Source organism: Panthera leo, chromosome D3, assembly GCF_018350215.1.
Source record: "Panthera leo isolate Ple1 chromosome D3, P.leo_Ple1_pat1.1, whole genome shotgun sequence".
Classification (NCBI taxonomy): Eukaryota; Metazoa; Chordata; class Mammalia; order Carnivora; family Felidae; genus Panthera; species Panthera leo.
Genome location: NC_056690.1, coordinates 46,260,855 through 46,285,466, shown reverse-complemented (window position 1 = coordinate 46,285,466; position 24,612 = coordinate 46,260,855). Strand labels below are relative to the sequence as shown.

The window sequence follows — 24,612 nt, the reverse complement described above, 5'->3', positions numbered from 1 at the left end:
GGCTGAAGACACAGAGTCTGAAGCAGGCTTCAGACTCAGGACTATCATCACAGAGCCCAACACGAGGCTCGAACCCATGAGCTGTGAGATCATGACCTGAGCTGAAGTCGGACACCTAACCGACTGAGCCACCCACAGACCCCAAAATAAATGAAGAACTCGTAAAACTCAATAATAAGAAAATGAATAGCCTGATTGAAAAGTGGACACAAATCCTGATCAGACACCTTACCAAAGAAGATAATGGATGGCAAATAAACAAATGAAAAGATGCTCAACATTGTATGTTATTAGGGAATTCCCGATTAAAACAACAGTGAAATACCACTATGCACCTGTTAAAATGGCCAAAATCCAGAACACTAACACCACCAAATGCTGGTGAGGATGTGGAGCCACAGAAACTCTAATTCATTTCTGCTGGGAATGCAAAATGGTTCAGCCACTTGGGAAGACAGTTTGGCAATTTCTTAGAAAACTAAAAATGCTCTTAACCATATGATCCAGCAATCATGGTTTTTGGCATTTACCCCAAAGCATTGAAAACGTATGTCCACATAAAAACCCTTACATGCATGTTGTAGCAGCATTATTCATAATTCACACCAAGATGTCCTTCAGTAGGTAAATAAACTGGGGTACACCCAGACAATGGAATATCCTTCAGCATTAAAAAGAAATGAGCCATCAAGCCATGAAATGACATGGAGGAATGTTAAATCTATATTACTAAGTGAAAGAAGTGAATCTGGAAAGCCTACATACTGTATGATTCCAGGTTTATTATATTCTGGAAGAGGCAAAACTATGGAGATAGTAAAATGATCAATGGTTACCAGGTACTAGGGGAAGAAAGGAGGAGCACAGCAGATATTAAGGACAGGGAGACTATTGTTTAATACTATAATAGTGGGTATGAGTCATTATACATTTGCCAAAACTCATTGAATATACAACACCTACTGTGAACCTTGAAATAAACTGTGGACTTTGAATGACAATGATGTGTCATTATAGGTTCATCAGCTGTAACAAATATATATATACTCTGGTGCTGTTGATAGTAATGAGGTGCTTGTGTTGAGGCAGGAGGTGTGTGGGAGTTCTCTATACCATCTGCTCAATTTTACTGTGAACCTAAAACTCCTCCTTAAAACGGCTGGGTGGCTCAGTCAGTTGGGTGTCTGACCTCGGCTCAGGTCATGATGTCGCAGTTCACGAGTTCAAGCTCTGAGCTGTCAGCACAGAACCTGCAGCCTGCTTTGGATTCTGTGTCTCCCTCTCTCTCTGCCCCTCTGTCTCCTGTGTGTGTGTGCACGTGTGCGCACACTCTCTCTCTCTCTCTCTCTCTCTGTCTGTCTCTCTCACTCTCAGAAATAAACATTAAAAAAAATTTTTTTTAAATAAAAAGTCCATTAATAAATTAACTAAATTGGGGCACTAAATGCTGATTAAGAGAAGAATGGATAAATATATTTGGAGCATAGTCATAATCTATAATGGAATATTTAAAACTGTTAAAACGAATTAGTTACATCACTGACTTGAAGTACTTGAAAAATTGAAAATGTCACAGGATAGATGTAGTATGTTGTTTATATTAAACACTACTACATATCTATGTATACAGTATATCATGAAAGTACACAAATATGCATGGGAAAGATAAACATCAAATTCAGGGTTGTGGTTTTACCTTAAGCAAGGGAATGTATTCCTAAGTAAGGGTATTCAGGGGACTTCAACTGTATCTGTAGCATTTGGTTTTTTTTAATGTTGGGGCAAATGAAAAATAAGATTAATATAGCTGGGTGCTAAATAAATGAGAATTGTATTATTCTCCATATTTTCTGTATGCTTAAAATATTTAATAAAATAAAAACCTGAAAACCAAATAGTGAGCTGGAAGATATGAGAGAATTACTTAGAAAATAGTGTAGAGTTATGACAATCTGGAATCATTAAAGAAATGACATGTGGGATAATGTGAAGAGCTCCAGAGAAGGAAGAGAGAAAGTTGGGGAGAAACAATAAGTAAAAAGATAATGGCCAAGGATTTTCCAGATTGGAAGAGAGATGAATCCTTAGACTTAGGGGCAGAAAAATTAATCTTGAAGCCAGGTAAATTAAAAAGAAAGAAAATACACAAAAATCAGTTGTATGTCTTCATATGCAGTGGACAGTCTGGAAGTGAAACTAAGAAAATTCCATTTACAATAGTATCAAGAAGAATAAAATACCTAGGATTTAACAAGAAGTGTAAAACTTACACTCATCACCATTAAACTGTAAAACATCATTAAAAGAAAGGATCTTAGTAAATGGAAAGATACTCCATGTTGATGGATCAGAAAACTTAAAAATGTTAAGATGACAGTACTTCCCATATTGATGTATAGATTCAGTGCAATCCCTGTCAGAATCCCAACTTGCTTCTTTGTAGAAATTGATAGGCTGATTCCAAGATTCATGTAATTTCAAGGGACCCAGAATAGCCAAGACAATCCTGAAGAAGAACAAAATAGAAGGACTCATACTTCCCAATTTCAAATTTTACTGCCAGCTGGTGAAAATCAAGACAGTGTGGTACTGGAATAAAGATAAACATATAGGACAATGAGATACAACTTAGACCTATATATCTGTGGTCATCTGATTTTTGACAAGGATGCCAAGTCCATTCAATGGGGAAAGAATAGTCTTTTCAACAAATGGTGCTGGGGAAACAGTAGCCACATGGGAAAGGATGAAGTTAAATCCTTACCTCACACCATAAACAAAAACTAAAATGGGTCAAAAACCTAAATATAAGAGCCAAAACCTGAAAACACTTAGAAGAAAACATAGGAATAAACCATGACCTCAGATTTGAAAATGGATTCTTAGATATGACACCAAAAACATGAGCAACAAAAGAAAAACAGATATGTTGGGACATGATCAAAACAGAGTTTTGTGCTTCAAAGGACACCATCAAGAAAAGACAAAAATATTTGCAAATTATTTAATCATTAAAAATCTTGTATCTAGAATATATAAAGAACTGTCACAACTCAATAATAGATAACCCAATTTAAAATGGGAAAATGATCCGAACAGACATTTCTCCAAGGATGTTATACAAATGGCCAATACGCACATGAAAAGATGCTCAAAATCGTTAGTCATCAGAGAAATGCAAATCAAAACCACAGTTGGGATACCACTTCACACCCATCAGGACAGCTAGAAGCAAAAGGTCAGGTAACAAGTGTCAGGAGGATGTGGAGAAATTAGAGCCCTCATACACTGCCAGTAGAAATGTAAAAAGATGCAGTCGCTTTGGAAAACAGTCTGGCAGTTCTTGAAAGAATTAAGCATAGGGTTACCATATGACACAGCCATTCCATTCACAAGAGAAGTAAAAGCGTATGTCCACACAAAAACTGTAACCAAACATTTATAGGAGCATTGTTCTTAATAGCCAAAAGGTAGAAACAGTCCAGATATCCATCAGCTGATTTATAGATAAACAAATGTGGTATATTCGTACAGCAGAATATTATGCCACCACAAAAAGGAATGATACATGCTACAATGTGGATGGACCTTGAAACCATCATGCTAAGTGGAAGAAGCTAGCCACAAAAGATTACATGTTATAGGATTCCGTTTATATGAAATGTCCAAAGTAAGCAAATGTACTATAGAGACAGAAATAAATTAATGGTTGCTTAGGGCTTGGGGGGGGGGGGGGGGGGGAGAGATGAGGGAGGATTAGCTAAAGAGTACAGAGATTCTTTAAGGTGATGAAAATGTTCTAAAATTGACTGTGGCGATGGTTGCACCTATCTGTGAATGGGCTAAAATCCATTAAATTGGAACTTCAAATGGTTGAATTGTATGGTATGTAATTATATCTCAGTAAAGCTGTTAAAATCCATATGTAAATACAGCATAGAAAAACTATAAAACTCGGGGCACCTGGGTGGCTCAGTCGGTTAAGCATTCGACTTCAGCTCAGGTCATGATCTCACGGCCTGCGAGTTCCAGCCCTGCGTCGGTCTCTGTGCTGACAGCTTGGAGCCTGGAGCCTGCTTCAGATTCTGTGTCTCTCTCTCTGTCTGCCCCTCCCCTATTCATGCTCTGTCTCTCTCTGTCTCAAAAATAAATAAACATTAAAAAAAATTTTTTTTTAACTAAAAAAAAAACTATAAAACTCCAAAGACAAGTGTCTTAAAAATAAGTAGAAAAAAGATACAAATCATTTCAAAAGAATGCCAGTTGGAGATTTTCTTACCAGCAGTGATAGAGGCCAGAAGGCAATAGAATAACCCTAATTCTAAAGAAGTCATTCTATCTGAACTGCCTTTCAAGAGTGAGGGTTAAACACGGTGAATTTATCAGTGTCTCTTTAAAGTTTAGGGAAGAAGATCCAAAGAAGTTTGTAACAAGTAGGTGTGGTATCTAAATGAGGTATCTCTCCATTGGATGGGGGCCCCCAAATGTAGGGTGATGATAGGCTGGCAACCCGTGGCTGGGAAGGTGAGAGAATTCACGTGAGGCAGAACAAAGGCGATAGAAGTTTATTGAATACGCCACAAGGGAGTGGTGGGCAGGACAGACAGAAGCCGTCTGCAGTGAGGTAGTGGGTGGAGGCTGTTCTTAAAGAGGGAGGAGGTGGAGGCATAGCGATATACGGAATTCTCCCCTTTTTTTTTTTTAAGTTTATTTATTTATTTTGAGAGAGCGCGAGAGAGCATAAGTCAGGGAGGGGAAGAGAAAGGGAGAGAGAGAGAATTCCCAAGCAGGGCTCAAACTCATGAACCAAACCCTGAGATCATGACCTGAGCCAAAACCAAGAGTTGGAAGCTTAACTGACTGAGCCACCCAGGTGCCCCTGGAATTCTCCCTTTTTGGGTAACTGTGCTCAGCTGCAATTAGCCCATTGGTTAGTTAGGGCCTGTGGATATTTTGAGGTGGGTCAGCTGATGGGCCTTTTCTACATTCCATTGCTCAAGCCTGTTTGTCTGAAAGCGGCCTCTACAGTAGGGACTGGTTAATGAATGTTAATATGGGATCCATTACTACTACTTTTTTATGTGCAAAGTGTCACAGTATTCTTATTTTGTGTGTTGTCTTTATATGTACTAAAATAAAGCCAAGAGAGCGACTAGTATTAGGTTCATTCATATGTGACCTCTCCTCTAAAAACAGTTTTCCCGTATAAGTTCCAAACTCTTCAGCTGTATAAGTTTCCTACCCCAGATTTCTGGAACCAGCTTCATTGACTGAAGAGACACTAAGGTTCTTACTTCTCCTTCCTCAGCCTTAGTCCCTTCTTCTCTCCAGTGGTGGTAATACTTCTCCCAGCTACTGTGAGCTACGTGGGGGTGATGTATGCCTTTCTTGTTTGCTTTTATGTTTAAGTTACTTGGAATCTAGCCCAGCATGTTACTTGCAGAGTGGTGAGTCTCCACTCCTGCCCTTAGTGTTTACTGTCCCTCCTACCAGCCCGTGGCTTTGGAGTGCAGTGTTTATGGCTAAATTCGCATTTGAGAGGCCTTTCGGAAGGTCTTCTGAGCATGGTGTTCGGTACTTTTGCCTTCTTCCTCTGCCAGCCATGTACAATGCCTGCCGGGACGTGGAGGCCCCCTCCAGTAATGACAAAGCCCTGGGACTGCTGTGTGGGAAGGACGCCGAAGCCTGCAATGCCACTAACTGGATTGAGTACATGTTCAATAAGGACAACGGCCAGGCACCTTTCACCATCACACCCATTTTTTCAGGTAGACTCCCAAGTTTGGTGTATTTATGATGTGGTTTTAAAGCCCAGGAACCTTAACTACAATAGGAAGGTAAACAAATTCAGATAACTGGTTCCTGGACTTTCCCTCCAGTGAGAGAGGTAACTAGAACATTTCCCCTGCCCCTGGTTAATTTAGGGGGCTGGCAGGGAGGATGGAGGAGGAGGAACTGCCTTCCGGTATTGCTGCCTCATTGAAAGAATGAATGAGCCTGGGTTTTTGTTTTGTTTCTTTTCTTTTTAAAAAAAAGACTGAAGCATTACAAAGGCCTTTTTAGGAGCTCTGGAATAATGTTAGACTGTCTCCTCAGTGGAGATTTCCCTTGGAATGTGGGGCACTCTGGTCTCAGCAACAAACCTTGTGCCCAAAATTACTTGAAGTAACTTAAAATTTTACGGGACTAAGCAGCAACACACCATTTGATCAGCCAGAAACCTCCAGTCCTTTTTACTCTTATGGTCATGCTCTGAATGTCAGTGTGCTTATCACTAGGTTCAAATATAGTTTAATACGAGCTTTGTAGTTTTTTTATTGAGATATTTACTCAACCCCATCCTCCCCGCAGATCTTCCAACCCATGGGATGGAGCCCATGAACAATGCCACCAAGGGCTGTGACGAGTCTGTGGACGAAGTCACCGGGCCGTGCAGCTGCCAGGACTGCTCAATTGTTTGTGGCCCAAAGCCCCAGCCCCCACCGCCTCCTGTGCCCTGGAGAATCTTGGGCCTGGACGCCATGTATGTCATCATGTGGATCACCTACATGGCATTTTTGCTTGTGTTTTTTGGAGCATTTTTTGCTTTGTGGTGCTACAGGTGAGCAGTTTTGTTTATTCCCCAGGGCAAGAAGAGCAAGATTATTCAAGTGGTACTTCCAGCTTAACTAAACCAGGAAACAAATATCACTTGAATACCAGTCTCCATGAATTGCTTTTGGCTTTCAACTGGTAAACAATCAGAGGCCTGGTTAGATCGTGAAGTTGGTTTCATTGATTTGTTCAAAATGATGAGTGATTTAAAGCACTGTGCATTAACCACACATTCTTTAACAGAAAGTAGGAGGAGCTGAATCTGATTCAAATCTAATTCAATGCAGTGCTTATAATCCTTTTACATATTTGCACCTTGATTAGGATAGTACATTTTCTTTAACTTGTTTTGAAATAATGTTAGACTTACCAGGAAGGTGCAAAAAATAGAAGTTCATATGTATCCTTTACCCAGCTTCCCCTAATGTTATAGCTTATGTCAGCCATACTGTGTAATTATCAAAACCACGAAAATAATGGTATGGTATGATTAGCTAAGCCACAAACTTTATTCAGATACCACCATCTCTTCCTCTGACACCCTTGTTCTGTTTTTGGACCCCACTCCACGCCCACTTTTTGTTTACCACCCTCCCCTGGTCTGTGACAGGTCCTCGGTCTTTCCATTTCTTTTATGGCCTTGACACTTTCGATACATACTGGCCAGTTATTTTGTAGAATGTCCCTCCACTTAGCTTTAGCTGACATTTTCTCATTAGGTTGAGGTTATGTGTTTCTGACAAGATTATCACAGAATTGATGTGTCCTTCTCAGTGTATCATACGTATCACTCGTACCTGATCTCAGTATGTCTCTTCCCTGGTAATGTTAACCTTGATCACTTGATAAAGGGGGTCTCTGCTGCATTTCTCTACCATAAAGTTACTGTTTCTCCCTTTGGAATTGATAGATATCTTAGGAGAGATGGGTCAGAACTCTAATACCTTGTTTCTCCTAAAGCTGTCACCCCCTGATTTTAGCCTCCACTGGGGGATCTTATCTGCAGCTACTACTGTGGTGTTTGCCTAGTAATGATTGTTGATTTTATAGTTCCCTCATTTCTTCTTCATTTACTAATTACACTTATTCTGTATAGACCGTTATCCCTCTTGCTCTACTTATTTATTCAATTACATTTACATCATGGTCCCTACGCCTCTGTTTTTTGTTTTTGTTTTGTTTTTTAACGTGCCCTTGCCTTTCTTATTTCCTGGAATCACAAAATGCTCCAGGCTCATCTGGTATTTTCCCCGCGCCAGCCCTGGAATCCACCTCTTCTGCAAGGATCCCTGGTTCCTTGTATTGGAGACTGATGTTAGAGTGATGCTCCAGGCGCCAGGTGTGCCCATTGCTGCTGCACAGCAGTGTTCACTGTGTTCACTGAGAGACAGCGTGAGCGGGGGGAGGGGCAGAGAGAGAGAGAGACACAGAATCCGAAGCAGGCTCCAGGCTCCGAGCTGTCAGCACAGAGCCCGACTCAGGGCTCACACTCATGAACCGTGAAGTCATGACCTGAGCCAAAGTCGGACGCTTAACTGAGCCACCCAGTCGCCCTAGTGCTCACTGTGTTTCTAAAGGACCTGAAGTTTTAAATCTAAATGAAGGCTGCAAGGTGAAATTACCCTTTATCAACTTGTTTTTAATACCGTCTTAAATTTTCTCCTGAGACTGGTGAGCAGGACGACCTAGAGCAAGGGAACCTGGGGGAAGAAGGAGGCGATTAGGCAAGAAGGAAATAGGATGAAGAAGTGAGCTTTTAATAGTGTCTACAGGACTATCAGAGGAACAGCCTCATCACGTCAAATATCCACTAATACTGCTTATGTGCTTTTGTTTTTCAGAAAACGCTATTTTGTCTCCGAGTACACCCCCATTGATAGCAACATAGCTTTCTCTGTAAATGCCAATGACAGAGGTAGGCACTGTTGTACTCAAATGGTTAGGATTATGTTTGCATGAGTGCACGTTTCCTCAGAAAATGTTGATGCGCTGTTCTGGGACAGACACTGTGCTGGTGTCGAGGACATGGCCGTGACCAACACAGACAGGTCTTTGCCCTTGTGGTAGTAGCAGTCTAGTCAGGGTGGCAGATCGGAACCGAGGATAATTAGGGACTGGGGTAAGAGCTGTGAAGGGGCAGGCATAGCCACAAAGGTGGATGGGAAGTGCCTTGGACAGAGTGCTCAGAGAACTTTGCTTTTGTGTGAGCATCGCTCCTCTGTGGGGTGGGTGGTAGGCGCCATCACCGTGGGCAGGCAAGGAAGGTGGCTTCCTGAGCAGATAGGTGCTGAGGGTGTGCGACGGGAGGGAGGCGGATCTTGTGCCATCCCTGTGCGGACACTATTCCCAGCCCCTGTGGTAGTAGCTAACGCTTTCCCTGTTCCGACTTTCAGGAATGGCTTGGCTCTTAACCTCCACCCTCCCTTCCTCTCCCGCTCTTCCAGGGGAGGCGTCCTGCTGCGACGCGCTTGGTGCGGCATTTGAGGGCTATCTGAGGCGGCTCTTCTCACAGTGGGCCTCTTTCTGCGTCCGAAACCCGGGCCCCATCATCATCTTCTCCCTGGCCTTCATTGCCGCCTGTTCTTCAGGCCTGGTGTTTGTGCGGGTCACGACCAATCCAGTTGACCTGTGGTCAGCTCCCAGCAGCCAGGCGCGCCTCGAGAAAGAGTACTTTGACACACACTTTGGGCCTTTCTTCCGCACGGAGCAGCTCATCATCCAGGCCCCCCACACCAGTGCACACACTTACCAGCCGTACCCCTCAGGATCCGATGTGCCCTTCGGACCTCCGCTTGACCTTGCGATCTTGCACCAGGTAACGTGCTGTGAGCAGAAATCCGTTCTGGGAAGCCGGGTGGTTTGTTTTCTGGCTTTGACATATTGACCGGTTCTACTTGACATGGGGTTGGGGCTGAATGTGGCGGTATATCTTGAAAATTTCAACAGTAAAAAGGTAAAGATGCTTTTCATTTACTTTTCAAGAAAGCGAATGGTGGATGTTGAACTTCCTGAAAATTTTACTGTAGACTGCTTTTATATTTCCTTCATATGGCAGGTCTTGCTTCTTGAAACTGAGAGGAGCATTTCTCTGTTGAAGCAGAATGTATTTATAATTTACTTAGGAACTTATTAAATTTTTCCCTTGGCAATTGAAAAGTAATGTGCCAGGACCCAAAGGAATGAAACCTCTCTAACACTGTGCTGGGGACCGAGGCAGGAGCTACTGCTGGTCTGCCGCTGCAGGAATGAATTTGTCATTTCCGGAAGGTAGGCCCCCGGCCTGCGTTTGGTAGGAGGTGCATTCGGAATGAGATCCATCCCATTCTCTTACAGAGGCCTTTAACCCTTCCCGTTCTCCCTTGTCACACTTGACTGGAGAACTCTGTCTGTGAATAATTGGCATCCTGCCTATTTTTTTAATGAACAGTTGCTCAATCGCATGATTTTTCCTTTAAATATTGCTCTTGCCTACAGAAAGTCTGGTATCTTGAAAAACATCAAAATGGTCTCAAGACATGAACAAAATCTTTTCTCCACTGAGTAACCCTGTGTTTCTTTTTCTCAGCTTGTTGCAAAAGAAGCACAACGTAGTCATTTACCTCCAGGAATGTAGTCTCTGTTGGGAACCCCAGGGATATACATAAATAATCCTAGTATAGCACAAGGCAGTAGGTGGTATTTTGTTAGTAAGAGGGTGTGTCGAGAGAACCAGGCAGATTGCCCCGGTCTCCCCTCTGCGTTATCTCTCCTGTTGTTATTGCTGCAGAAGGGCAGAATGCGAGATGTGCATGTATCCTGCCCTGAGATCTGTCCTGGTATTGGGGTCGCCTCCCTGTCTCTCTGGACACCTCTCAGGAGGGTCTCCATCCCAGCTGCTGTCTTTTAAGAGTGGGCCTTTGGTGTCATCAGGTATTTTACCATAGCACGTCTTAGTCCTCTCCCTTGTGTGAGGAAGGATTTTCCGCAAATAACTTTAAAAAAAATTTTTTTTAATGTTTATTTTATTTTTGAGAGAGCGAGCATGAGTAGGGGAGGGATGGAGAGGAAGGGAGACAGAATCCTAAGTAGGCTCCAGGCTCTGAGCTGTCAGCACAGAGCCTCATGCAGGCTTGGACCCCTGAGCCTGTGAGATTCATGACCTGAGCCAAACTCGGACACTTAACCGACTGAGCCACCCAGACGCCCCTCTGCAAATACTTTTTATCTTCTCACCTGTCAGGGCAATAACAGTCACAATCTGAGAGAAATCCAATGTGTTTCTGGGTTTGTTTATTTTTAAAATCTTCTTTCAGGTTCTTGACTTACAAACTGCCATCGAAAATATCACTGCATCTTATAACAATGAGACTGTGACACTTCAAGACATCTGCGTGGCCCCCCTCTCACCCTATAACAAGAACTGCACCATTCTGAGCGTGTTAAATTACTTCCAGAACAGCCATTCCATGCTGGACCATGAAATAGGAGATGACTTCTTTGTGTATGCAGATTACCACACGCACTTGCTATACTGTGTACGGTACGTGGCAGGAGACGGTCCTCATTCGGCCCACCAGCCCGCGAGCACTTGCTGTTGCTGCACACAGTTGTAGGTGCCAGAGGCCTAGCCGTGAGCAAGCAGCGGGACCTGCCCTGCGAAGCGCATGCTCTGATGGAGGGAGACCGACAACGAATAGATACCTGCCCTGATGCCAGGTGGAGAGGAGAGCTCTGGAGAAATTAAGCCCGACGAGGAGATGGAGGGCAGTGGGGGCGTGCTACTTTAGGTAGAGTGGAGACCTGCACAGACAGAAAGGAAAGGAGGGAGCCTGTGATTATCGGAGGGAAAAGTGTTCCGAGTAGACAGGCAGCAAGCACAAAGGCCCTGGGGTGGGAGCGCTCATGGAGCATTCATGATGTATAATCGAGGAACGGCCTTTCACTCATGCCTGATTTGGAAACCACATGCCACACCGCCACTGGTCTCACAGTACAAGAATAGAAGCCTCCAGTGCTTTTTCTGGTCTTGCAACTATAAACTACCACGATGTCAGATTGTTTTTGAAAATGCAGTGTCCCCTTGAGAAGTGAGGGCAGGATTGGTGTGCAGTTCAGATTGGAGAGCACTGAATCTGCTTCCCGCTGGAGGCACATCTAGCTGGGCAGGCGGCATTTGTCATGTGCACTGGTCACAGAGCATCTGTGCTTTGGTGACCTGTGCCCCTAGCAGGGAGAGCAGTCTGCACTGGTGGGCCTGCTGTCCCTGCAGGCCCTGACCCGGCCTGGAGACGGGTGTTCAGCCAGACAATCACCGTGGCTGTTTTGTCACTGCAGGGACAGAGAAATTATTCCTTGTCACTTTTGAGTGTGCTGTCAGCTAACCCCATCTCAGGAGCCAGCTACTTTGATATCTGGTCTGGTTTGGTGGCCTTCAGTTCTACTTAGGCTACTGGGGTGTGACTCTTCAGCCGATTAAGCCCGGTTTGCTCTGTTTCAAGGAGCTCGCCTCTAAAAATCTGAGCTCTCCCTGTAAAACAGTAAGGGCACTCCCATTCTCCACAGGGTGGATGGTATAGGGTGGCCATGGGCAATTTGACAACTGGAAAAAAAAGTGAAACTTGTTCGGTTTTTATATTTAAAGGAAAAAGCTGTTTACTTCCGGTCTTACAAAATGAAAGTCAACAAAATTTTGACAGGGAGGGAGGTGCGTAAGGCTTGTGTTTAGTCTGAGGCAGGGTGTGGTTCAGATCAGTGCAGAAGCGCTCCTTGGGCCATTTCGCTCCCACGTGTGGCTCTGTGTGCTGCGTGGTTGCCCTTCTGTGTCTCCCGCTCTCACCTCCCTCCTTACCCTCCAGCTCTACGTGGGCTTCTGCCCTAGAGGTCCTGCAGGAACGGCACACCCGGTGCACCCAGAACCAAGCACAGATCTACTGTCCCCATACCCCCGTGTCGTGTGATGGCACCTGTGTCAGCTTGAGGCTGTATCTGCATCCTTCCCCATCCTTACCTGCCTCACATAATTCTTATGGATTTTAACCTTCTGGATGAGCTCCCAAGCCCGATGTATGGGACAATGGGACTTGGCCTCTGGCTGTGTCCACGTAGCCTGTTTGCTCCAAGCAGGGGATCTGACCCCTTAGGGTCTGAGCCCATCAGCTGTGGGCTCAGAAGGGCCATGGTTCGGGTTATATGTGAGAATCTGAACAAGTGCCCAGCAGAGTTCTGGCTTAGGATGTGTCCTGAGATGCTGGTTCCTCCACTGCACTACCCTCGTCTGGGCCCTTGCACAGACCTGACTGGTCTGAGGGCTCTTCCTCCCCTTTCTTTCCCATATCCAGACCCTTCTTCTGCTTTGCCACCCGAATTCTCTTTGTAAAACAGTGTATGACACCCTTTTTTTTAATTGTCCCTCCCTCTTTCCAGCCCCATCCCTTCCCTCTGAAGTCCTCCCCTTTGTGGGTGCCTCCTGCTGTAGACAGGACTTGGTGTGGTTCCTCACACTGCCATCCTGTTGCTCTCTTCTCCCATGTACCTGTTCTCGCTCATTCGGTGGCAGTTTCCTCTATTAGTGCTCCATGTACCGTGTGACATCCCTTCCCACGTGCACCTTGCCCTGAGCGATAATGACCACATCGTGCTCTTTTTGCCTGTCTCTCACTCAGTGGTTCTGAGCTCCCAAAGGCAAGTGCTGAACTGCATTATTCACCTGAGGAATAATGCACAGAGCCCATATCATGCTTAGGATATAATCGGCCTCTTTAACTGTTTGTCGTGCAGATGTTTAGGTCTCTGTGATGTCTTGAGGCTTGTTGTAACTGGGAGTTGTTTTCTACACTTCTCAGGGCTCCTGCCTCTCTGAACGATACCAGTTTGCTCCATGATCCTTGCCTGGGTACATTCGGTGGGCCAGTATTCCCGTGGCTTGTGTTAGGAGGCTATGATGGTAAGTAAGAGGAGCTTCCTCTTTTCCTATTAGGTAAAGTAGTTTTGGTTCTGTCACTAACAGGTGCTGATTATGAAGATTTCATAAATTGAACAGTCTTATGAATTCCCTATCTTAAATCCCAAGTACATACTCTCTTTGGGCTTTGGCTTTGGGTTTTGCTCTGGATGTAAAAGAAGTGGATGGGGTTAGCCTTCTTAAGGTCACATTCTGGGAAGCTGTCGAAAGCTAAAGACTTTTCCCCAGAGTCATGCAGTAGTTCATTTCCACGTAACTCATTGTTCAGTGTCAAAGTGTTCATGGAGAGATGATATGTGGGATGTGGGGAAAAAGAAGCAAAGTTGATCTGGTTCTTCCTCCTCAACCAGTTAGTTGAGGATTGAGACACTCTTGTAGGGGGAGGAGTGATTGGTTTGCTCTTTACTGGTTCCAGTAGCACCTTAGAACAGACTGTACCAGGTATGATGGGGTAACGATTCAGGTAACACCTTTGGCGTCCAAAGCCAAAACAGGCAGTTCAACAGGTTTTCCTCCCGCCCACAGAAGAGGTCAAATAGATGTTGTTCTCCTCGCCAGTGGGAGGGGAGAAGTTCTATCTATATTTAAATTTTCCTCGCCTCATATAATGGCATTTCTAATTAGTGGGGAAAAGATAGAGTCACCAACTGGCAAGCCATAGCCGTCAAAATTAAATTTGATCTCATACCTCATTCCTTCCATCCAAAAAAAACTTCAGCTATATAAGGAGGGAAAGTTATTAAATGGAAGAAATACAAGAAGTGAAACTTATTAAAGATCTAGAAGAAGATACAGGAAGAATTTTTTTGATAATTTTTAAATGGAGAAGGCATTTCTAAGCAAGACACAAAACCCAGAAGCCACAAAAGGAAACATTAATGAGTTTGACTACGTAAGAATTTAAAATTCTGGGGCACCTGGGTGACTCAGGCAGTTAAGCATCTGACTCTTAATTTCAGCTCAGGTCGCAATCTCATAGTTAGTGAGATCGAGTCTCCCTGCACTGACAGCACAGATCCTACCTGAGATTCTCTCTCTACTCCTCCCCCTCCATCAGTTAATAAATAAACATTTTTTAAAAAGTGTTTCTCGGGGCGCCTGGGTGGCTCAGTCGGTTAAGCGTCCGACTTCGGCTCAGGTCATGATCTCGCAGTCCGTGAGTTCAAGCCCCGTGTCGGGCTCTGTGCTGACAGCTCAGAGCCTGGAGCCTGTTTCAGATTCTGTGTCTCCCTCTCTCTCTGACCCTCCCCCGTTCATGCTCTGTCTCTGTCTCAAAAATAAATACACATTAAAAAAGTTTAAAAAAAAAACAAAAACCATAAAAAAAACTTTAACACCATAAAGTTAAAAAGAAAAAGCAAGCAACAAACTAGACGGGGAAAAACCAGTATACATAACAGATAGTGTGCCCTTAATATATGAAGGGCTCTGGGCGGGGGTGCCTGGGCAGCTCAGTTGGCTTAGTTGGTTAAGCGTATGACTTTGGCTCAGGTCATGATCTCACAGTTTGTGAGTTTGAGCCATGTGTCAGACTCTGCTCTGATAGTCTGGAGTCTGGAGCCTGCTTTGGATTCTCTCTCTCTCTCTCTGCCCCTCCCTCACTTGTGCTCTCTCTCAAAAATAAATAAACTAAAAAAAAAAATTATATATAAATATATATGAAGGCTCTTGTGAAAAAAAGAAAAGTTTAACAACCCAAAAGAAAAGTGGCCAAAGCCATATGAAAGTTAACAAAGGAAATACAAATGGCTGTTAATTATATGGGGGAAATGCTCAACCTCACTCCTAGATAGTGAAATGCATCTCACTTCAATCTTTCCCCCTAATGAGGGGGCAAGACATAAGAGTTTGATAAAACAATGCGGGGTGCAGAGGACCCCAGTGTTACTGGAAGTGTATATGGTTCCTAGAATAGAATGCAAGCTCCAGGAATGCAGGGTTTTCCTCTCTTTCGTTCACTGGTATATATCCATAGTACCTAAAATAATGCCTGGCACAAAGCAGGGTCTCAGTAGATATTTTGCTACGTAAAGAAATGGAAAAACAGGATAGCCTCTTTGGAGGGCATTTTGGAGGAATTTATCAAAGTTAGAATTGCACATACTTTTTGATTCATTACTTGTACTTGTAAGATTTGATTCTGCAAATGTGTATGTTGTTACACGTGAAAAATATCAGATTATTCTTTGTATTTTTGTTCATAATTTTAAAGATTGCAAAAATGTCCATCAATTGGAGATTGGTTAAATTACACTAGAAAATATGATACAGTAGAAAAAAGAATAAGGAAGCTCTTTATGTCCTAAAATGGAGCCATCTCCAAGATATCAATTAAAAATGTAATGTGCAGAACAGCGTGCCGCTATATGTGTGACTAAGAAGGAAAGGGAAGAATACAGGTGTTTGCTTGTGCATGTGTGGAGTATCTCTAGGAAATAGTTCAGATGGCCACAGTGTGGGGAGGAGAACTAAGGATTGAGGAAGGAGAGACAATGAAAACCTTTTTGCTCTGATGGAAATTTTTACCACACACGTGCTATTTAGTTAAAGGAGTTACCCTTCCTGAGTTAATCTCTGTCTATACCAGATACAGCATCCTTTTTATTTATTAACTGAGCTACATAGACACGTCAGTGAACTTGTGATTTGTTTTTAGAGTACAGTCTACAGCACCTGTGAGAAATCAGTTACCTGGCTGTCATGTAATTTTCCCTCGTGTCTAATTTTCTGCACACTTGTTATCTTCTTAATGTCACATTTTTCCTTTTCAGATCAAAATTACAATAATGCCACAGCCCTTGTGATTACCTTTCCTGTCAATAATTACTATAATGATACAGAGAGGCTCCAGAAGGCCCAGGTCTGGGAAAAAGAGTGAGTTGCTGTCTTTGTTGTGTGGGGAGCTGGACGCTAACAGAATGCACTTAAACCACAGTCAGCTCAGTTAATAACCAACATCGGGTCTAAATTATGTCATTTTTTTCACTTGGTACTAATGATGTTAAGGAAAAAAAATCGGTGTATCTGTAAACATTGTTTGAATCTGTATCCCTGCACAGGAATGCAAAAGCATATATGTAGAAATGTTCCCTGCACCCTTTTCTCATAGTGAACACCAGGAGCAAGCTGGGTGTACATTAGTAGGGGACACACATGGTAGAAAATCACGCAGTCATTAAAGATGGGTAAGTAAATGGTTCCAGATGGAGGACACAAAAGCTGCAATCAACGTGGTCAGGCAAATATATGCTATCCATGGTAGAAAAAATACCCATCCCTAGAAAAAATATCAAGCAAGGGGTCCGGGAAATTGTTGACTATGTTTATAACCCCTAAAGAATAGGAACAGAGAACGGGTTTTTGACTCTATGCCTTTCACTGCTTTTTTTAAATAACTTTGTTGGAATATAAATCCTATGCCATACATTTCACCCATTTAAACTGTGTAATTCAGTAGCTTTTAGTGTATTCACAGATACCTGCAACTGTCACCACAGTGAATTTTAGAATTTTTTTTTTTAATCTCAAAAAGAAGCCCCCTAATCCTTTGGCTATCACTCCCACCTGTCACCGTCAGCTTCCCACATCCCGGCCCTGTGCAAACATTAATCTCGTTTCTGTCTCCATACATTTTTGTATTCTGGATTTTTATATGAATGGAAGCGTATATATGGACTTCTGTGTCTGGCTTCTTTCACTTAGTGTGTTTCTAAGGTTCATTCAAGTTGTAACATGTATCAGTACCTCATTCCTTTTTATGGCTGCATAATGTTTCATCCTATGGATATACCACATTTTTATCCACTTATCATTTGATACACATTTGGGTTGTTACTACCTTTTTGGCCATTATGAATAATATTGCTGTAGACATCCATCTACAGATTTTTCTGTGAGCTTCTATGGTTTCATTTCTCTTGGATATATAACTAGGAGTAGAATTTCTGGGTCATATGGTGACTCTTTGAAGAACTGCCAGAGTGCTTTCCATGGTGGCTGCACCATTTTACATTCCACCAGCAGTGTATGAGGGTTCTAATTTCCCCACGTCCTCCCCAACATTTGTTAGCTGACCTTTTGATTCTAGCTGTCGTAGTGGGTGTGAATTGGTATTTCATTGCAGTTTTGATTTGCATTTCCCTGAAGGCTAATGATTTAAAGCATCCGTTTTGGTGCTTATTGGCCATTTGTATAACTTCCTTCGAGAAATGTCTATTCCTATCCTTTGCCTGTCTTTAGCTGGATTATTTGTATTTTTATTATTAAATTGTAAGAATTCTTACATATTCTACAAGGCCGCCATCAGCTACATGATTTCCGGGTATTTACTCCCATTCTTTGGCTTGTTTTGCTTTCTTGGTGGTGTCTGTTGAAGCACAAGTTTTTAGTTTTGAAGTCTAGTTTTTCTAGTTTTTTGTTGCTCATACTCTCAGTGTCGTATCTGAGGAACCATTGCCCAATCCAAGGACATGGAGATTTATGCCTGTGTGTTATTTGGAGAGTTTTATACTTTGTTTATTTATTATGTTTATTTATGTTTACTTTTGAGAGAGAGACAGCACAAGCGGGGGAGGGGCAAAGAGAGAGGGAGACCAAGAATCCGAAGCAGGCTCCAGGCTCTGAGCTGTCAGCACAGAGCCCAACGTGTGGGGCTCGAACTCACGGACCGTGAGATCATGACCTAAGCTAAAGTCGGACACTTAACAGACTGAGCCACCCAGGTGCCCCCAGAGTTTTATATATTTAGTTCTCACCTTTAGGTCTTTGATCCATTTGAGTTAATTTTTTCATGTTAACATGAGGAAGAATCTAATTTCATTCTTTTTTGCATGTTGCTATCCGGTTGTCCCAGACCATTTGTTGAAAAGATTATGCTTTCTCTCATTGGGTAGTCTTGCCATCTTGTCAAAAATTAGGTGACCATGGATACCTGGTTTATTTCTAGACTCTTAGTTGTATTCCTCTGATCTTTGATTTTTATGTCTGTCTTTGTGCTGATACCACACTCTCGTGACTACTGTTGTTTTGTAGAAAGTGTGAAATCAACAAGTGTGTATCCTCCTCCTTTGTGCTTCTTTGAAAAAGAAGGGTTTGGCTCTTCTGGGCACCTTGCAGTTCCATGCGAGTAGTAGAATCAGCTTATCTTTCTATGAAGAAGTCAGCTGGGGCTCATAGGGATGGCATTGAATCTGTAAATCAACTTTTAAAAGTTTGTTCCATGAGCGTATGTCTTTATTATAGTATGCTTTGGTTAGGAATCTTTTTTAGTGAAAAAGAAAGGAGACCATGAACCAACTTTTTTTTTTTTTTTTTTTTTTTTTTTTTAAACAAACACTTCACGAATTTGTCAGCTTTGCTCAGGGGCCATGCTGATCTTTTCTTGTTCATTCCAGTTTTAGTATATGTGCTACCAAAGCCAAACCCACGGACCAACTTTTGAACTTGTTCTAGGGGTGCCTGGGTGGCTCAGTTGGTTAAGCGTCTGACTTTGGCCAGGTCATGATCTCATGGTTAATGAGTTCAAGCCCCATGTCAGGCTCTGTGCTGACAGCTCAGAGCCTGAAGCCTGCTTCAGAGTCTGTGTCTCCCTCTCTCTCTGTCTCTCCCCCACTCATGCTCTTTCTCTCAAAAAATGATTAATATAAAAATAAATAAATAAATAAAATAAACTTGTTCTAAACTTGATTCAAGTGGTAGAAACTTCAGCGTGTCTGGAAATTTGTACTCTGGGGGTGTCTCACCTTCTAGTCTCCAGCGTGTAGAAAATCCTAATGTGGGCATAGGTTAAGTAGACATGATTTTTGTGTCATAGAAGTTGGGAAGAAGTGTCTCACTTAGCTGTCACTAAGCTTTAACTAAAAATATAAAATTTGCTCACTCTTTAGGTTTATTAATTTTGTGAAAAACTACAAGAATCCAAATCTGACCATTTCTTTTACTACTGAGCGAAGTATTGAAGATGAACTAAATCGTGAAAGTAACGGTGATATTTTCACTGTTATAATCAGCTATGCCATCATGTTTCTGTACATTTCCATAGCCTTGGGGCACATCAAAAGCTGTAGCAGGCTTCTAGTAAGTGGTGTGTGTGTGTGTGTGTGTGTCTGTGCTGGAGAGAAATGGTGATGCATTGCATGATGTCATTTTTTGCCTCTACTTAATCGTAACTCATTTTGTTCAAAACTAGTGTACATTCCCCTGTGTTTTAATCGTATGTAACATTTCTGTTTCCTGCGGCTATTTTCTCCAGGTCCAAGCCTTTGGTTTATTTTAAACTTACAATTTATTTCCCATAATCCAGTTTTTTCTAATTTGTCCACACCATCAGCTAAGAATGGTTGCTTATAAAACATTGCTAGGGAAGACCTAGAATATTTTTCATTTCTTCTCTCAAACTCAGGACTTTTAACTCCAAATCAGCTATACCAAAAAGAGGTAAAACACGAGGACCTTTTAGTCATAGGACAAATGATACGCTGACAGTTTGTGTCTTTGTCGCATGTCCCAGGTGGACTCTAAAATCTCCCTCGGCATCGCGGGGATCCTCATTGTGTTGAGCTCAGTGGCGTGCTCGTTGGGCATCTTTAGCTACATTGGGATCCCCCTCACCCTCATTGTGATCGAAGTCATCCCATTCCTGGTGCTGGCTGTTGGGGTGGACAACATCTTCATTCTGGTCCAGACCTACCAGGTATATTTTCATTGTCTCACAGAGCTGGGCATCTGACCAAAAACTGGGCTCCATTAATGGCTCTGCAGTTCCATGCAGAGTATTTGTGAGGGTGGACAATGAGGAGGCTTTGGTTCCTTTTCTCTGTGTTGCCGATTGGTGTCCATGGCTCGTTTGGGACATTTCGAGACCAAGAAGTTCACCCTTCTCTTTGGTTGGTGATTTAGATATAATGTGAAAATTCATGTTTTAAATATGTATGTAAAAAGGGCTCTTGCGCTTGTGGAAAGTATTTTGGACATGCCTGTTATTAAAATGATTCTCCAATAGTGTAGAAGAATCAAAGATTTGCCAGAGATGCCGCTGATGGAGAAAATGGTCTCGGTCAATTTATTCTGTCCCGGTCCCCTTACTTGGAGACTCATTGGCATGTAAGAGTGTCTTTAAATGGTCCAGCCACCTGCAGCCTGCATTCCATGTATTTTCCTGATAAGATGATCCAGTCTTGCCTTGAGCTTCTCCCCTGTTACCTAGCAAAGGGGTTTAGTAATACCTGGATGAATTATCATGACAAGTGTGGGTCTCCCATAAAAATTTATGTACAATAAATAGAAGCTGCTAATCATTCTTATTTACCAATGAGTTAACACAAAGCAACAAAGATGCAAAGAGGTGGCATCGTTATTTAGAAATTTTAACATCCCTTGTTTTGCGTTTTGTTTTTTTAAGCGAGATGAACGTCTTCACGGAGAAACTCTGGATCAGCAGCTGGGCAGGGTCCTAGGAGAAGTGGCTCCTAGTATGTTCCTGTCATCCTTTTCAGAGGCTGTAGCATTTTTCTTAGGTAATCACTCTTTGAATTCTACCAATCCTACAGTTTGCTGAGCCTGGGAATAGAAGGATCTGGGCTGCTTCCTTGTTTGAGCTTTATTCCATGACTGGAAAGCGCAGAGCAGACCACGGGAAAATTTGCTGGCAGTATCTGGGGTATCATTTTGGAAGCGTCCTCTTCCTCCTGTTGTTTCAGGACAGTGTCGATGTTGGGGTCTGGGATGACAGATACCTGGAACTCCTCTGTTGCTCCTCTTTTTGTCTCCCACGGCCAGTGTTGATCTTTGAAAAGGGCATTCTCACAGAGCCGCGTAGCATTCCATGCAGAGTCCACAGGTGTTGGCCTGCAGGGAGTTTGCCCATGTTCTACCAGACAGCCTTCTGCCTCTGTGCCTACAGAGCACTGGGGGAGTGCTGTATGGGCCGCGCCTCATACAGGGAGAATCAGCTGCAGCAAAAACCAGCGCTCCCATGTTTCTTTCATATGGAGAAATCACCAGCCAGCCTCACTGGCAGGGCGGCCTGCCCCCATCTCTGGTGTGCAGTAACAGTAGAACGAGAAAACTGAGTGCATCTTCTGAGGAGGAGGCTGGATTAGAATTGCCCCACAAGTCCAGAGAGAGACACAATTTGCGGGTCACAAATGGAAATGCTTCCTTTGGCTACTCAGTCACCTTACATGGGGCTGTTTGTTGTAGGGTCACCGAAGGTAGCCATCTTTCAAATCAGACGCGCTCATATGCTGTTCGTCATTTCCACAAAGCAACGCGCTTTGACGCCCGTGGCCCTTATGCTTCCTCTTGATGGATATAGGTGCAACAAGTTATTTTCTCTTTTTACCTTTTTTAGCAGAAAACCAGCACAAGTGTGATGGTCATAGACACTGTGCCTCAAGGCTGGAGTGACTTTGTGGGGACAGTAAGAGCAGTAGAGGTTGTGGCACACAGAGTGCACAGGTCTACATGTTACTGGCCCAGTGGCGCTGAATCTAATTTTTCTTTTCTTTTCTTTTTTTTTTCTTTTCTTTTCTTTTCTTTTCATTTCTTTTCTTTTCTTTTCTTCTTCTTTTTTTTTTTAAAGCAAAGCTGTGAATCTAGATTTTTGTGTAAGACCAAAAGTATTTTGTTAAATACTGGCTACTTATTTTAAGAAACAGCTTTTTATCCTAAGATGGATTGATCTAGTGTGAGCCACACAGGATACATCTGGCCTCTGGGCTGCCAGTTTGCAGTTCCTGGGTATTAACCTAGTACCTCTGACTTGGAGTGCCCTCAGCTGATTGTGACAGAAGTGGGAGACTAACATTGTTGATGTAATAGCAGAATAGAAATACTGCCTCTCTATAGAGTGAAGCATAGAAGGTACTGGTAAGAAATGACCCATGTTGGCGGTTCCAAAAGTTTAATGTGCATAGCTTTGCCTGGAGAGCCTCTTAAATACAACTGAATTGGGTATGAATTCCCACTGTCCCGATTAAGATAGGGTTAGAGCATAGGAACCCACATTTTTAACTCGCTAAGTGGTTCTGATGCTGACACCATCTTGCAAAAACATTGGACTTGTGGTCTGTTTCCAGTTGTGGTGTGACAGCCACAGACTTCAGCGGCGTTCCTCTGTGGCGGTGTTGGGGGGCAAGGGCCTTCTCATGGCTGCAGCCTGTTCTGGCTCCTGACACAGCCCAGCCCACAGCAGCGTAAGACTTGTACAGAGTCCTGTGCTGCAGGGGCCGTGACGTGGCAGCTTCTCACCCCTGCAGGAGCGCTGTCAAAGATGCCGGCTGTTCACACCTTCTCTCTGTTTGCCGGGATGGCAGTCCTCATCGACTTCCTTCTTCAGATTACCTGTTTCGTGAGTCTCTTGGGGTTAGACATTAAGCGTCAAGAGGTAAGTTAACAGGATCACAGTCTCCTAATTAGAGTCTAGAATCTGACTGAAGCAGCCGGAGAGTGTGACCTTTGTTCCTCTTCGTCGTCTCAGAAAAACCGTCTGGATGTTCTTTGCTGTGTCAGAGGGTCTGAAGATGGAACCAGTGTCCAGGCTTCAGAGAGCTGCTTGTTTCGGCTCTTCAAGCACTCCTATTCTCCACTTCTGCTTAAGGACTGGATGAGACCAATTGTGGTAGGAGTTCGTGGTTTTCCTTCCCAAAATAGATCTGTCACATGCATTCTAAGAAATCGGCTCGCAGGGCCCTTGGGCTCACTTGATTAAGCGTCTGACCCTTGATTTCTGTTTAGGTCATGATCTCACAGTTTGTGAGATCGAGCCTCGAGTCAGGTTCTGCGCGGACAGTGTGGAGCCTGCTTGGGATTCTCTCCTGCTCTCTCTGCCCCTCCCTCTGTTCACTCTCTCTCTCAAAATAAATAAATAAACTTAAAAAAAAAAATCTGCTTGGGAAGGGGACTCTGACAGCTGCTAAGTATATATCCAAAAGCAAATGTGTACAAACATATAAAATATTTTTCTAGCTAGCTTTTAGCAGTCAACATAAGCAAGTTTTTATTTTGATATAATTATACATTCATAGAAAGTTGCAAAGATAGTACAGAGAGGGCCCAGTTTCTTCCTGTGGTCTTACATAGTTGTAGTTCAATGTCAAAACCAGGAATTTGACATTGGCACAGTGTGTGTCCAGTTCTAAGTCATTTTATCACACGTGCAGATTCACGTAACCACCACTGCAATCGATATACAGAACTGCTCTGCCACAACACTCTCCCTCAGGCTGCCTCTGTATAGAGTCACACACAGCCCTCCCCACACCCACTATCCCTAGTCCCCAGCAACCATGCAAGAGCTTTTTGTAGTTTATGTACTGGATGTAGCCAACAGTGATAATCTATCACTTCTCTACTAAAAGCACATAAATTAGTCTCCAGTAATGGTAAAGTAACACTTAACATTTATCAAACACTTCATATTGGGCATTATGCTAAAATCTGGATTACCCCAGATTTTCTCATTTAATCCACAAAACTATCTTATGTTCTACATCTTTTATTTTTCCTATTTTACTGATGAGGAAATAGAAGCTAAAAGAGAGGTTAAGTGACTTCCCCAGGGTCACTCAGCTCATAAGTGATGGAGCCGGGATTTGAACCCAGGTAGTTTGACTCTAGAGAGTATGATCTCAGCCACTACCCCTTCTCTCTACTTACCATGTCGCTTAAACTTTTCAGTTGAGGAAAGTCCTGTTTTTTATGTGTTTTAAGATTTTGTGTTCTTACGTTCTAATACACTAAGCAATCACTGTCTTATAACTCACTTTTCATTTCAGATAGCGGTATTTGTGGGTGTCCTGTCATTCAGTGTTGCAGTCCTGAACAAAGTGGAAATCGGATTGGATCAGTCTCTTTCAATGCCAGATGTAAGATGCTTTCTCTTTTATCTTGTTATGCCAGTGGTGTGAACAAATTTTTCAGAACTTGCCTGCAGTTATTTCAAGCTAATGCCTGCTTCAAAATGCAAGTGCGGACAGGCTCTCCCATGTTAGGAGAAAGCTGTGCCCGTGGGAGTTGTCTTAGCGTTTGAACTCTCAGGCAGCCCACTGGCGAGCCAGAGAAGGCGAGCAGCAAGTCTT

At 43.1% G+C, this 24,612-nt stretch overlaps 1 protein-coding gene and 1 pseudogene across 2 annotated transcripts in view; one reads left to right on the top strand and one right to left on the bottom strand.

Annotated features, from left to right (window-relative positions):
• The window catches only part of NPC1 (NPC intracellular cholesterol transporter 1), a 54,147-nt gene that overhangs the window by 21,997 nt on the left and 7,538 nt on the right, over positions 1–24,612 (top strand). The window contains exons 5-17 of one of the 2 annotated variants that reach the window (XM_042909414.1): positions 5,601–5,768; positions 6,352–6,601; positions 8,436–8,509; positions 8,988–9,409; positions 10,887–11,113; positions 13,416–13,516; positions 16,306–16,408; positions 19,420–19,609; positions 20,043–20,225; positions 20,934–21,048; positions 22,792–22,919; positions 23,013–23,153; positions 24,310–24,399. In XM_042909414.1, coding sequence (XP_042765348.1) covers positions 5,601–5,768; positions 6,352–6,601; positions 8,436–8,509; positions 8,988–9,409; positions 10,887–11,113; positions 13,416–13,516; positions 16,306–16,408; positions 19,420–19,609; positions 20,043–20,225; positions 20,934–21,048; positions 22,792–22,919; positions 23,013–23,153; positions 24,310–24,399 — 2,192 coding nt within the window. The remainder of the gene's footprint in view (positions 1–5,600; positions 5,769–6,351; positions 6,602–8,435; positions 8,510–8,987; positions 9,410–10,886; positions 11,114–13,415; positions 13,517–16,305; positions 16,409–19,419; positions 19,610–20,042; positions 20,226–20,933; positions 21,049–22,791; positions 22,920–23,012; positions 23,154–24,309; positions 24,400–24,612) is intronic. The other variant, XM_042909415.1, reaches the window with a different exon arrangement.
• On the bottom strand, positions 18,860–18,958 carry LOC122204295 (annotated as a pseudogene).